This window comes from Gymnodraco acuticeps, unplaced genomic scaffold (genome assembly GCF_902827175.1).
Source record: "Gymnodraco acuticeps unplaced genomic scaffold, fGymAcu1.1, whole genome shotgun sequence".
NCBI lineage: Eukaryota > Metazoa > Chordata > Actinopteri > Perciformes > Bathydraconidae > Gymnodraco > Gymnodraco acuticeps.
In genome coordinates, this window is record NW_022991216.1 from 2,355,889 (window position 1) to 2,370,221 (window position 14,333).

The 14,333-nt window shown below is 41.8% G+C and overlaps 1 protein-coding gene across 2 annotated transcripts in view; it reads right to left on the reverse strand.

The window, feature by feature from the left end:
* The window catches only part of fibcd1 (fibrinogen C domain containing 1), a 181,184-nt gene that overhangs the window by 59,945 nt on the left and 106,906 nt on the right, over positions 1-14,333 (reverse strand). For both annotated transcript variants that reach the window (XM_034238943.1, XM_034238944.1), the window contains one exon: positions 4,158-4,254. In XM_034238943.1, coding sequence (XP_034094834.1) covers positions 4,158-4,254 — 97 coding nt within the window. The remainder of the gene's footprint in view (positions 1-4,157; positions 4,255-14,333) is intronic.

Below are 14,333 nucleotides of genomic sequence, written 5' to 3' on the forward strand. Positions count from 1 at the left end.
AGTGTGCGAAATACCCGTCAATAATCGGGGGGGTCCCCATCTCCCGTTTATTGCGCAATATACCGGTCGAATATTTCTCAATATGCAGTAGGCCTATGCAATATTTCATGGATGCAATCCAAGACAATCAGTAGTAGCAGCGTTTCTCAACCGGGCGCTGTCAAATAATTATATATTCTAACGTTCATATGAATGAATACGCGACCGTTAAAGAGCCATCTGTTTTCGATTCTATGCGAGGAAATGGGAGCAGAGCTGGTCTTACACACACACACACACACACACACACACACACACACACACACACACACACACACACACACACACACACACACACACACACACACACACACACACACACACACACACACACACAGTCTGCGTGATCTGCGTGTAGGGAGGTGCGGGCCTGCACACACCTTCACACCCACACACAGTCTGCGTGGTCTGCGTGTAGGGAGGTGCGGGCCTGCACACACCCACAAACACACACACACACCCACACGCACACACACACACACACACATACACACACACACACACAGTCTGCGTGGTCTGCGTGTAGGGAGGTGCGGGCCTGCACACACCCACAAACACACACACACACCCACACACACACACACACACACTAACTTGAACGCCAAGGCTAATTATGCTATTCTTAACCCCGGAATCCACACAGGACATACGCACACGTTCATCTTATGCACAGCAAAGATCGAAAAAATTGTCTTTTACCTTAAGTGAGAATAGACCAAAGATGCCTTGGCTCGACTTCTTCTCATTGCCGTCCTGGTTTCCAAGAAGAAGAGAGACGATGTCCTGCTTTAATCCAGCTTTTCACGAACGGCACTGGGTCGAATTTGTCCAAAGGGGGTCCGTTTAGGTCCACAAACAGAAGCGAAGACAGGCTCTCCTCGCGCAACCTGTTGCGGCTCTGGTTGTCGGTGTTATTCACGGCGGAAAAGCCTCTTTCGCACTCAGCAGACGTGGGGAGGTAAGTGCGACTTGCTATGCATAGCCGTTCCAGTGTTTTGCCCGGTGGAGTGCCCTGCAATTTCCAGTCTCTAAACTGCTCCACGGCCTCCCCGGCTGGTTCTCCGAGCGATTTAGCCAGACGGTGCACTTCTTGTTCGCCAAACAAAGTCAAGTCTTCCTGCTCTCCAGGCCAAAAGCGCTTATCAAGAGCTTTGAGCGTCTGGACCAAGCTTGACTCCGGTAAGCGCTTGGTTAGAGTAGCAACCACCGATTCATAAAAACGAGGCTTGTTTATTTTCCCCCTGCCTTCTGTCAGCTCTACGTCCTTAAAAAAGCCTGATGAGACGCCCTGTTCAGCCTTCTTCGTTGATCTCCCCCCGGTCGTCTTCATGGCGGTCAACACATTTATGGTTTGTTTGATGTGGACACTTGAGTCCACAAGTGTCATTTCTCTTCTCTGCAGCTTGAGAGACAGGCTCTGGGGTTCACGCAGGATGTCTTTCATGACAGCCAAATCTTCCACGAATCCTGAGTTGGTTAGGTGCTTGAAAAGACCCTTGTATTTTTGCCTCTCAAGATCATTACGTGATGCGTTCTCACTGGATGTTTTAAAATGGAATGCTAGTGCGGGAAAATCTTTCCATACAGCTTTTACTGTTTTAAAGCTGCTGGCAACCCATCTGATGGTGAACATTTGACCTATTTTCAGTATTTCCATGTTGAGCTCGGCCGCTGCTTCTTTCAGCAATCTGGAATTCCTGGTTGACTGATTGTAGAGTGAGTATAAATGTGAAATAAATATCTCAAACTGATTAGTGCCACCCACTTCTTTAAGAGCATCTTTGACTGACAGTTCTAGTCTGTGCGCCAGGCAGTGTACAGACTGCATGTTCGGAAACTTGTTTTTGAGCCTGACGACAAGCCCACTGGCTTTTCCCGTGAGCACTGCAGCCCCATCGGTGGCTATGCTTATTAGGTGCGTCTTCAAAAAGTCATCATCCATTCCAGCTTTATATAGACTCGCCATCATTGAGTTATAAATTGATTCAGCATCGACCCCATCTGTAAGTTCCACTATATCCAGGAACACATTATCTACATCCCCCTTACCACTGACATCACATCTTACGCAAATGATTAGATAGGGACGACCGTGAACGGTACTTTCATCAATTGTGATTGATACCTTTGAATCCATTTATTTCACATTAGAGACGAACTTGCGGCACATTTCCTTTGCAATGTGACTTATTATTTCTGCGCATGCATGGTCAGATTTGTGGATATTCCCAACTTCGGCTCCATTCAGCTCCTGCATTGTCATGAGGGGGTTGAGCTTTTTATAAGATAGCCTTTCCTTTGCTACGGTGTAAGCTGTTCTAAACGAGACTGTTGTTTTCTTGAGTAAATCGGACTGTAGGCTACATCAATGAAACAGTTTGGGAGGGTTTCTTTGTCTTTCATCTGTACTATTTCCACTGACCTCGCGTGGGCCTGGCTGTCCCTGTGTTTGTAGATCTTCTTTCGTAGCTGTTTTGCATCAGGGCTAGTAACATCACCATTGATCCATTCTTCCGCTAGGTGTAAACCCGGTCCCTTTAGCAGCAACGTTTTTGCTTTCCTACACACTAAGCATCCTAACTTTCCAGCCTTAATGTCAAGCCAGGGGTTGCGGTCTTTCCATTCGCCACTAAAGTGAAGAAAGTCACTAGCAGTAGCAGCTACCTCCGCAACTGCTGCGTCTTCTGAGCGCTCTGCCTCAACTTCACCTCCTTCTGGGGAGTGACTGGGCGGGACAGGAGCCCCTGACTCGCTAACGGTTCTGGTAGCTGTTGTGGAAATATTTTCCAAGGCCCATAACTTTGACCCAGTGTATCAGTTCAAACTGTCCTGACTGAGCACAGGCACCTGTAACCTTGGCTGCTGTGCTCTCAGTGTTTTGTCTCCCTGTTCCTGCCTGTTGGCGTCAGCTGATAGAGGTGTTATCATTCTATCTTGTTATGCAGCATGTTGATGATGCTCTCTGAACTAGCTAAATACATGGGTCTGGGGTAGAGTTCTTCAGAATTGACGTGGCAACTCTACCGTGAAGTCAGAACCTCTGACTCTTGGACTTGTGATGTGAATCCTCCGGCCGTTAACTCCAAATAAACCATCATGTGTTTGACATCAAAGCTACTGCTCTTCCCGTGTCTCCTTCCTGAGTCGGTGACTCCCACTGCATAGCTACACAGAAGTTTCCTCTACAGTAGCGAGTGCTATGATAGCTGCTGCATCATCAGCATCATCTCTGGGTGTCTCTTGGTCATCTTGTGGTGTCACTTTTTTGGATGTGAACCCAAAGTGCGCGAGTGAAACACTTTGGTTTAGCTTTCTCTTAGACATTGTAGTCCTCTCTAATGTAACGTATTTCTCTCCTCTTTGCAGCGCGTGGCTAATTTGCATAATTTGTGTCCGCGTCACGCAGCGTACCCGCGTCACGGCGGCTGGCTCTGCTTTTGACAGCCAACATAGAAGATATTTGTGAATAAATGTTTTGAATTATGAATACTGGACATAGTAAGCTTAAAAACATTTTAGTGACCATTGCAAGTGACAAATACATATTATAATTTCAGACCCCCCCTACATTTTGCTGTTGAGGCTTTCAGGGGGGCTCAGGTGTTAATCGGGGGGGGTCGAGCTCCCCCGGACCCCCCCCGTATTTCACACACTGTGTGTATATGTCCGCTGTCACAAGGACATATATAGGAAAACATTCCTGCCCACTGCAATAACACTGTACAACAAATCACCTCTGGCTGGCAGAGAACTCTCTGCTCCATAGCTTCTCTCTTCACTGTACATTTTACATTTATATATTCAGTATAATATTTAATATTCCATCTGTCACATACTTATGTAAATATAATACCTTGCTTTATATCTTGTTATTGTTAATTTGTAAATTCAACATGTATATTTTCTACTTTCTTGTTTATTTCTTGTCTTTTAATTTGTAGTGTATAATGCCCTGTCTTGTTATGCTGCTGCAACACAAACATTTCCCAAATTGGGATCAATAAAGTTCTATCTTATTTGATCTAATCTTATCTTATCTAGTTCCAGGGTTTCATCTTGCATTACAGGCCACAGTACGCATATGGTCAACACACACTCACACACTCTTAGTCACTTACCGAGCCAGTGTTCACCGGTGATCTTGCCAAATCCCTCACGATAGGACTCCCATGCTCTGAAGAAGTTGACCGAGCCATCCTCCCTGCGCTGGATCACCTACACAAGCAAAACGTGAGGTTAAAGGTCAGAACAGATTCTCCGTGGTTCATCCTCCTCTGTGATTAGTCATTCACTGTTTATCTCTGAGTCCATCTACAACTACACCGAATGAACTCATAAATGCTTGCTCTTTCACAAATGAATAATGCAAATGCTCTTCTCTCACTAAAAAGGCAATTTGTCGGAAGCTAATGAAAGGAATCCATTCAATCTTGACTGACTTTGAATCAAATCGTCGTGGAATCTGCGTCATGAACTGAAATGCCAAGAAATAGAAGAACAATAACAATAATAAGTATTTCTCTTCTTTCTACTGTACCGGGATTAATGAAATTCTAGGAAGCAATGATGAATGTGGAGAAGTTGAGTGATGTTTTTTTTTTATCGATGTGAGGACAAAGGAGTTTTTGCAAATAGCAGCAATTTAGCTCAGCTGTGTGTGTGTGTGTGTGTGTGTGTGTGTGTGTGTGTGTGTGTGTGTGTGTGTGTGTGTGTGTGTGTGTGTGTGTGTGTGTGTGTGTGTGTGTGTGTGTGTGTGTGTGTGTGTGTGTGTGTGTGTGTGTGTGTGTGTGTGTGTGTGTGTGTGTGTGTGTGTGTGTGTGTGTGTGTGCACGCACATGTGAAGTATCTGTATCCTCCAATGAAAAACTCTATGCATTACAAATGTGCTGACATACCAAGTGCCAGGCTGAGGATGAAAGTAAATTGGAAATATGCTCCTGAAGAGGAAATGCATGCAGATGGAAAATAGACTAGAGCTCGCTGTTGGGGGGCGGTGGCCATACTGAAACGACAAAGGAAATTCCCTTAGACAATTTATGTTGAGAGTGACTAATCCCCTAACATACCATAAGGTACCAGATGGCACCAACAGCCATATTTGCTTTTAACATCAGTGCCAACAAAGAAAAACAATCCTGCAGAGCAATTGGCAAAATCTTCCATCACATCATTTTCATCCTCATAATTGTCTGCTTTGTGATCATCTTAATCATCATTACTGTGTCATCATAATTTATTAACACCATCTAGGGATTACAGCGACTTGCAGAGCACTCTGAATTCCTAAAACATAATAGCAAATATTGTTTTCCTTCTTACTATATTATTTCCAGAGATATGATCACCTACAGACCTACATTCTGTTGACAGATTCATTCTTATGAATCCCAACAGTTCAGCTGTGTTTTTTTTGGAAACCGTCCGATTTTCAGAATAAAAGTTTTGGGTGTCCTGCATTAGCCTCACCCTTTGTAGCTACAGTACTACTACTACGACTTTCAGAAAAGACAATTCCGCAGCCACAAATCCTGAATTATGCAGCAGGGAACTATAAAGTTCAGCAAAGTAAATAGTGCAATTGTACGGAACTATTTTTCAGCTGTGGATTTATATGTGTTTGGAGCACTAATTTATTTTGCTTCTATCCCACATACACAATCCTACTACTGTAAAATACATTATAGAATATATAATATCAAATAAAATAAATGCCATGCCAGTCAGTGTAATGGCATGTCTTAAATAAGTCTACTTGAGGAGTATTAAGATATATCCCTACACAGCATTTGCTTTATATATACCTGTGCTTTCATTTGATTTGTCGAGAATACAAAATATTATTTGTTCAACTGAAAGATACAATTGAGAATTGTTATTTTGGGGGTTTATTTAACACCCCATGCATATACTACAACCCTATGACATTTTCAGTAAGACCTCTACGGAGCCTTCAGTTTGCTGCATGAAGCTGTCATAAACTCAAGAAACAAAAAGGGATTTGTATCAGACGTTGCGTAAGACTCTCACAGTCACGGTGCATTACTCCATCAGAAGATGTCCCAGTTATCTGTAATGATGTCAGTGATTATACGTCTTAAGCTGACACAAAAATCTAACTCAACCATTCTTCCATCCATCCATCTATCCGCTTAGAATTCAAATCCTTATATCAAATCGAGGTCAAACTTATTAATATGGTGTGAGTGACTGTTATTAGTGAGAGTTCACTGTAGTCCTGTCTTCTCATTCACTAATTATTATACATGAGAAACAGTGTCCCTTGATTAAAAGGTCCATTTTGCTTATTTTCTGGTTCATATTTCTATTTAGTGTCTCTACTGGGACATGTCTCCAGGCTTTAATGTTCAAAAAGCTCTTTATTGTTCTCATACTGCCTGTGCTGCAGCACCTCTTTTCACCCTCTGTCTGAAACCAGAGCCCAGTCTGCTCTGATTGGTTAGCTGGCCGGCTCTGTTGTGATTGGTCAACCGCTTAGAGATGTCCCGTCCCTTAGCCTATCACGTGCAATGTGTTGGAGCACTAGCCAATGATAGCGCACGTGTTACGTAGTGATGTCATTATGTTACAGAAGTAAACACAGGAGTCCAATGGAAGAAAAAACATTTTCTGTATCCATGAAACTGATAGGTAGCATACATATTATCGCTGTAGATTTCAATATTAATGCGTGGTATAGAGTGTATTTAAATAATGTTATCAATTATTTATACAAAAGGCTGGAGTGTTGCTCATTTTCACATTCCAAGTTTAAGGCTTCAGAACAGCTTTATGCACAGATGGAGTGGTGTCAAATTCACTGTAATTCATATAATAAAACCCTACTAAAGTTGCATTATAATATTGTTAAGAGTTACAGAGCGTTATACTTAACATATGGCATCCAATGCACTCAGTCACAATATGAAATGGAATAAGATATCTGTAGGGTGAATTTGAAATGACAAAGTAAGTAAAAAAATAAATATGTTGCCTCGGTAAACCTGGCCAAGACAGGCAGAAGTATAAAGAAAAACACTTATGGCGCATTTCCACTGCAGCGGGTAGCCCCGTTTAAGCGTCCTTAACCGTCCTCAAGCGGCCAGGCCAGTTTTTGGTGGCCTTTCCATATAGCCTAGTACCGGCTAGCGGGTACTTTTTCCCTCTTTTTCCGGCCCCATAAAATCGTGGTTCTCTCAGACCAGGGCCAGGGCTGAACTAGTGACGTCAACACTCTCGACTGCTGATTGGTCAGAGAGAATCGTCACAAGATCGCGCGCGAGTTCATCCCTAGCGTCGCATATATATTTAGAAGCAAGCTGGCAGCATTTTTATACACAGCATTTTGTAAACGGATGAGCTACAAAAATGGCTACGTCTAATAAGAAAAGCACACCGTGGTCGACCGAGGAGGTGACAACATTCCTACATCTCATTGGGGATGATCAAATCCAGCGGGAGCTCGACGGAACAACTCGAAATGTGAACAAAAACAAAGCCGATCGCCCCGCCTACACTGCGTTGCTACCCCAGGTCCTAAACTGTAATGGAAATGCGCCACGGCCTCGGACGGCCAGCGAGGCAGCCCGAGGCCTGAGCGAGGACGCTTAGGGACGCTTAAACGGGGCTACCCCGTTGCAGTGGAAATGTGCCATTAGTTACAGACAGAAAATACTTAAATCGAAAATAATTAAAGAATTAAGAAATCTAAAAGACTGAGTCTTTTGCTGGATTAATGTGTGTGTATCGAGATTATCCATTGAGTTTTGAGTCATTTTGCAAATTTCAATGCCCATTTTTTTGTCGATCAATTGAATTTCCTCAGTGTTTAAAGTTCTGCCTGAGTGATTTCATATTTTATTACCTTAGTTTAACACTTGCCTATAATAAACATGCTACTGATCCATTCACATATTCACCTCAAATCAATCTTTTCACGGTGATATTAAATGATATTGTGTTGGGCCAATATCCTGTTAATAATGCCATTACGGCAGTGATGTCCTGATTAGACTAATCAAAAGACCTTGGGAAAAAAGGCTTTGGCATTTGGCAGAGCAAACAATGCACCGTCATCATGTTACTGATATGGCAGCGGGGCACTCAAGGACTGAGAGGGAGCTGCCCCCCCGCTGTGTTTTCTACTGAATATCAGGGTTAACTGCTGATATTGATGTCAAACTCTCTGATAAAAGCACTGCAGTAAAGCATGACTGTCTGCAAAAATGACAACATTCATGTCACTCAATTCTCCTTGAAATAATGACCTTCCTGCTTCCTTATCTGACGCCCTCCCTCCTCTTTTCCACATTCAAATCAGCAGGAATAGAGAAGACTGCAAATTGACGCTATGTTAAAAATGAGCTTCCTTTTCAACCATCCCTAATGGCTTTTTGTTCTATAGCCCCCGACACTCACTGTATTAGCAGCACTTTAGGAGGCAAGACAAATCCAAAAAAAGTGCCCCCTTGGCTATATAAATCATAAAACATATTTTTTTCTTTTAAATAAACACAAAAGAAAGTCAAACTGACGTGTCAGACTACAGTCAGTCTTTGTGAAAAGATTTTATACAATTACTACTCAAGCCCTTAATTTCTTTTCATATCGTCTATGGCCTTTCAGAACAATTTATCGCCCACATCATCACAGCTTCGTATACATCAAAGCCTGTCTGGCTAAATACATAGTGTAGAGCCACCTGACATGTGACAAAGACATATCCAGAGTTGAAATGGGAAGAATGGAGAATAAATAGCAGTATGCTCTTATACTATAGCATTGTTCTATTGACGCAGATAGACCCTCATCTCTGCTTTTTTTACACAAAACGCAATTGGGAGACAATCTCCTCATGATAAATGTAGGATTTTGCCTTTGAGACGAGAGTACCAGCAGTCTGTGCTACTGTGAGTCACTGCAGCAGTACGAACTTGACCAGTGTTCCCATGAAATACGTGTTCTTCAGTAGTAGGTTAACCTGCATGTAGTTGGGTTCAGATAAGGGTCAACACTCTTATCTTTTTGGCCCTGCCTCCTTCCATGTCTAGTAGCCTTGTAAGACTGGAGAGCCCCTCTGAGATTAAATTGCATGTTGACCCTGTAGGTCAGCATCTATGTTTGTTCCCTGAAAACATGGAGCACACAAAGACTCCAATCTTTTTCAGAGAAACACAGTGGTCAAATTTGGATACCTATTGGAAGTGTTATTGTTCATAGTTAGCATGCATTGTGTGTCCATGGAGACACATGCATGCCTGTAGTGTGCAGGTGTCTGTTTGTGTTTTGATGGAAAGCCGCAAAGGTCATATCCACCAGCATTTCTGTATTTTATGCTTCTGTATCTAAAGCTGTTAAATAAATGCATGTTTCACATTTGAGTCCAGTCACAGTTGCTTTTATGTGTGTGTGGTTCATGTGCGTGTGGGTGTTAATATTAATGTTGAAGTTTGTGGGCACCATGAAAAAAAAAAGTGATGTTGCTTCTGGCCTGTTTTATCACTGAAAGTTAAGAACATGCGGGATACGCAGCCATGAGGCAGATAAGCAGACGGTACATCTGCTCTGACTCTTACGTTACGCTCGCTCACAAAGAACTTTCCCCCCAGCACTGGTCATCGCAGTGGCATGAAGAAAAGGGCAAAGAATATTTTTAAAAGATCCTTAGCGCAACAAAAAAACAGCTTTTATTTTTCACCTTTCAAAGAAGTCTCTGGAGCATTACAAAGGGGGATATTTCTCTACATGTTTAACATTGATTTTTAACAAAGAGATCAGCTGTATTGTGAAGGGCAGCTTTTATCATCTCAAAATCTTATCCAAATTAAATCAGCTCTTATCTTATTAACAGTTATTCATTCACTTCTTGATTATTCTTATTTCCGGTGGGCCAATTCAACCTTTTCTCAACACCAAATGGTTTGAACTGCATGTGTTAGACTTTTGAAGGGGCATATTATGTTCCCTTCTCTGTAGTGTTTTATATAGGTTGTATGCACATAAGATAAGTTAAGATGTTATATCCCGAAGGACATTGTTGTGCCAGAGTTACAAAGATACAATGGATACATAAATGGTCTGCAAAGAATAAATTGTCTGTGATCCCTCCAGAGGGAGTTTCTCTCTCACACACTCCCCTCGTCTGAAACGCCTCCATTGGACTCCTTTGTTTACATCCGAAACATAGTGACATCACTACGTAACACTCATGCTTCTATTTGCTAGCGCTCTAACACATTGTACGTGATAAGCTAAGCGGTTGACCAATAACCAGAGAGCCGGCCAGCTAACCAATCAGAGCAGACTGGGCTCTGGTTTCAGACAGAGGGTGAAAAGAGGTGCTGCAGCACAGGCAGTATGAGAACAATAAAGAGCTTTTTGAACATTAAAGCTCAGAGACATGTCACAGTAGAGACACTAAATACAACAATGACGTGAGAATAGGCATAATTTATCCTCTTTTACTTCACACAATCCCTGATCTGGCTCAACTGCAATGGTAACCTGGGAAATACTGACTTGATTTAAAAAAGATTTAATGGAATAGCTCCACCAAAAAATACTGAACTGCTACTACTCCATATTTTGCCCTCAGGCCACTTAGGTATTCCACAAAACAACTCCTCTATTCCCTCACCTCATAACCAAAACTAACAAGCTTTATCTGTGACTGCTCTTCTGCTACGAAATAGCTTTGCTTTCCACATCAAGCTCTGTTCAACCATTGACAATTTAAAACAACATGTAAACACTGTCTTTATTTTTGCCTGATTTTAGTTTTAGTCTGAGGGGGCCTCTTGGCTTTTGTCAAGTACCCTTGTACCTGTATTCTAATGTCCTCGTGCTTTTTTATTTGATGTTTTTTCTTCCATTTCTACTAAATTATGAATATGTTTTGACCATTATTTCAGTTTATATATCATTGAAGTGAATGCACCTTTACTCTGTATACCTGCAGACCCTAACCCCTCTACCTTGAATGAAAGGCACTTTGGGTCTCCTCCTATTGTTTTTTAAAGTCTTATATAAATAAACCGACTTGACATACTGTGGTTCAAATGCTGTTTTTTTAAGCGTCTTGGCTTAGTTGTCACCTCACCACACTGTCCACACACACACAGTCACACACACTGTCACACACACTGTCACACACACACACACCACACACACACACACACACCACACACACACACACACACACACCACACACACACACACACACACACACACACACACACACACACACACACACACACACACAACACACACACACACACGGTTTCCTCTGGGATGCAGCTTAACATCCCAACTGACAAATCTTTACAAACAATGTCTGGCTGGAGGACAGAGGCTGACATCAAAGTTGTTTCTGTCAAGGTCAGAAGCTGACAGAAGTGTTCTATTTGGGTGTGGGGAAGGTGAAGTGTGGGCCATACACACACTGAGGACTGCAGTGGAGATACAGCAGACATTTTAGAGAAAATAGATGAGCTAGGTCTCACAATATAAACAATACAAATATGTAAAAACGGACCTACAAAATGTGCAGTGACGACAGCCTGTGTTTGCATTCACACACACCAATAACAGCTAATGGAACCCTGTGCAGCCACACTTATTGAGTTCTAAATATTGCAAATGTTTAAAAAACATGCACTGTAAAATATTACCATGATTTCACAATATTTAGCTGTAATATTTTACAATAAATTACTGTTTTACCACTTTACAGTCTTTACCTGTAATGTTCACAATATAATACTGTCATTTTGAATTTCACAGTGAAATCAATGCAGGCACAGTTAATTACTGTGAATGTACAGGATAAATGATTACCAGGATTTCACAACATGTTACTGTATTATTTCACAGTACAATACTGTATTCAGACCATCCTCTGTGATAACACAACAAATTAAGTGATTTTTTTTGCTTTTATTGCTCTTGCATGGCTTTAAATACTAATTTATTTCTTTGGTGCAGGTTTTACTTCAATTGAAAGGGGCACCGCTGCATGTGCCTTAAAATAAACTATACAACACATACATCTATGTAAAATTGAAATTGTTGTCTTGGCTTATTGTTTTCAGGTGCTTCCTGGCCATTAATCCTGAGATGGGCTCGAAAGCCAAAAAGAGGCATGGCAATTTAAACCCCCATGTCAGCACATTCTTCAGAAGCTGTTGACTTCGAGCGGATTGTCTATAGACATGTGTATGGAGTCAGATTTGGGTCAATATTTCGCGTGCGTAAAACAAGCTATTCACGAGCGGAAATGTGCTTTTACACGCGCATAAAATGACCCTCGCGCGCAGATTTAAACCCCCGTGAGCGGACAGCCCTCTTGCTTGCCTCGCGGGAAGTGTCACCCCTTGCGGAGTCTGTCTACGCGCGCGTGAAAAGTTTTCTGGCACTTTGGGGCGGAGCCCACTGGACTTTGATTGACAGCTGCCAGGAAACCCGGGGTTGCCAGGTTTGATAAATGCCTGAACTGCCAAGAGCCGAGCAGTGACGGCAGCAAAATCAGTTGGACGAGATTGAATGGTAAAGTTGTCCATAAAAAACTATTATATTCGTAAAGTGTACAGCTAATATATATATATATATATATATATGATTCTGTTTTCTTCAAGGTTGTGTCTTCCTGGTCGAATGTACTTATTGTAAGTCGCTTTGGATACAAGCGTCAGCTAAATGCAATGTAATGTAATGTAATATACATTAATTTGATATAAAACAATATATTTTTCAGTGGGCTTTGTCCGTCGAAAACTGCTAGCTACTGTCTGCTGTACGCACCTAGATTTTGCTGCCATCACTGCTCGGCTCTTGGTAGTTCAGGCATTTATCAAACCTGGCAACCCCGGGTTTCCTGGCAGCTGTCAATCAAAGTCCAGTGGCTCCGCCCCAAAGTGCCAGAAACTTTTCACACGCGCGTAGACAGACTCCGCGAGGCTGACACTCCCGCGAGCAAGCAAGAGGGCTGTCTCGCGGGGGTTTAATCTGCGCGCGAGGGTCATTTTATGCGCGTGTAAAAGCACATTTTCCGCTCGTGAGTAGCTTGTTTTACGCGCTAGAATATTGACCCAAATCTGACTCCATACATGTGCTCCATAGCCGCGGGAAGTAGGGGTGCTGGGGGTGCTGCAGCACCCCCTGTTGGCGAGTGGTGTACATTTGAAAAACTGAGTGACCACCTAAATAAAAATGATTAAACTACATAAAATAGTTATGATTTTACTTAAAATAAAATTAGCTGTATACAGTAGCATATAATAGTCATAGTATATATTTGTATATATCAGGTGGCTTGAATTTATTTTCCAAATAAATAAAATCCGAGTCATCTAGGTCGTAGGTCGTGGGAGAGTGACGTAATTGACGCGACACACACACTGCAGAGTGACAACTTTCTAGAATGGCGCAATTTTGGATTTTTTTCTCCAATAAACAACCCAATAAAAAAGTGGACCACTCCTCAGACCACCACCTCTACAACTAGAGTAATATGACACAGAAGAGACTGACACATCTGACTTTTATGCATGTCCATAGTAACATTTTGGACAATGTGGATGTATCTGCTCTAATGAGGGTCTTCATTAGTGCCACCCCAGGCTACATTTGGAGTTTTGTGAAGCCCCAACACAAGGTAAGACGATATTTTTCCTTTAATGCTGCTGCCGCTGTGCAGTGTTTTGCCTTGTCAATCAGTTAAAATTGAATTCATAGTTTTATTAATATTGTAAATAATATTTTCTGACTATTTGTAATGTTATGTAGGTTTGTAAGACCCATAGTTAGCATGTGGGCATGTGCAGCTGTTGCTAAGTGATGTAGGTCTATAATGGTTTATTAAGCCTAGTTAAGGCGAGACACCCCAGGTGAATAGGGTAATTTCTCCAGTTAATTACCTACAATAAGGCAATTGTTTCTTATATTACAAGTTTTCTGAATATGCAAATGAGCCATTATCTCATTACATTTGCGCATATTTTAACACATTTCAGGAACCGAAATCTGAACTTTGGATAAAGCCAGGTTCAAAATTCTCGTTTCATTTTGTAGTCATATTAGCATCTAAGGCTTTTACTGAAGGGATTTTGGATATCTCTTTTTATCACTCCATTAATCAGAAAATACTGTCAACAGCCCTAAAATATCAATTTTCGCCATGTTTCTAGGTATACAATCTTATATAATTCAGGCTATGAATGATATATGAACAAACCCTTCTTTAAAAGCCTTCATAATATTGATAGGAATATAACTGGAAGGTTTGGTGTATCTACGTGCTG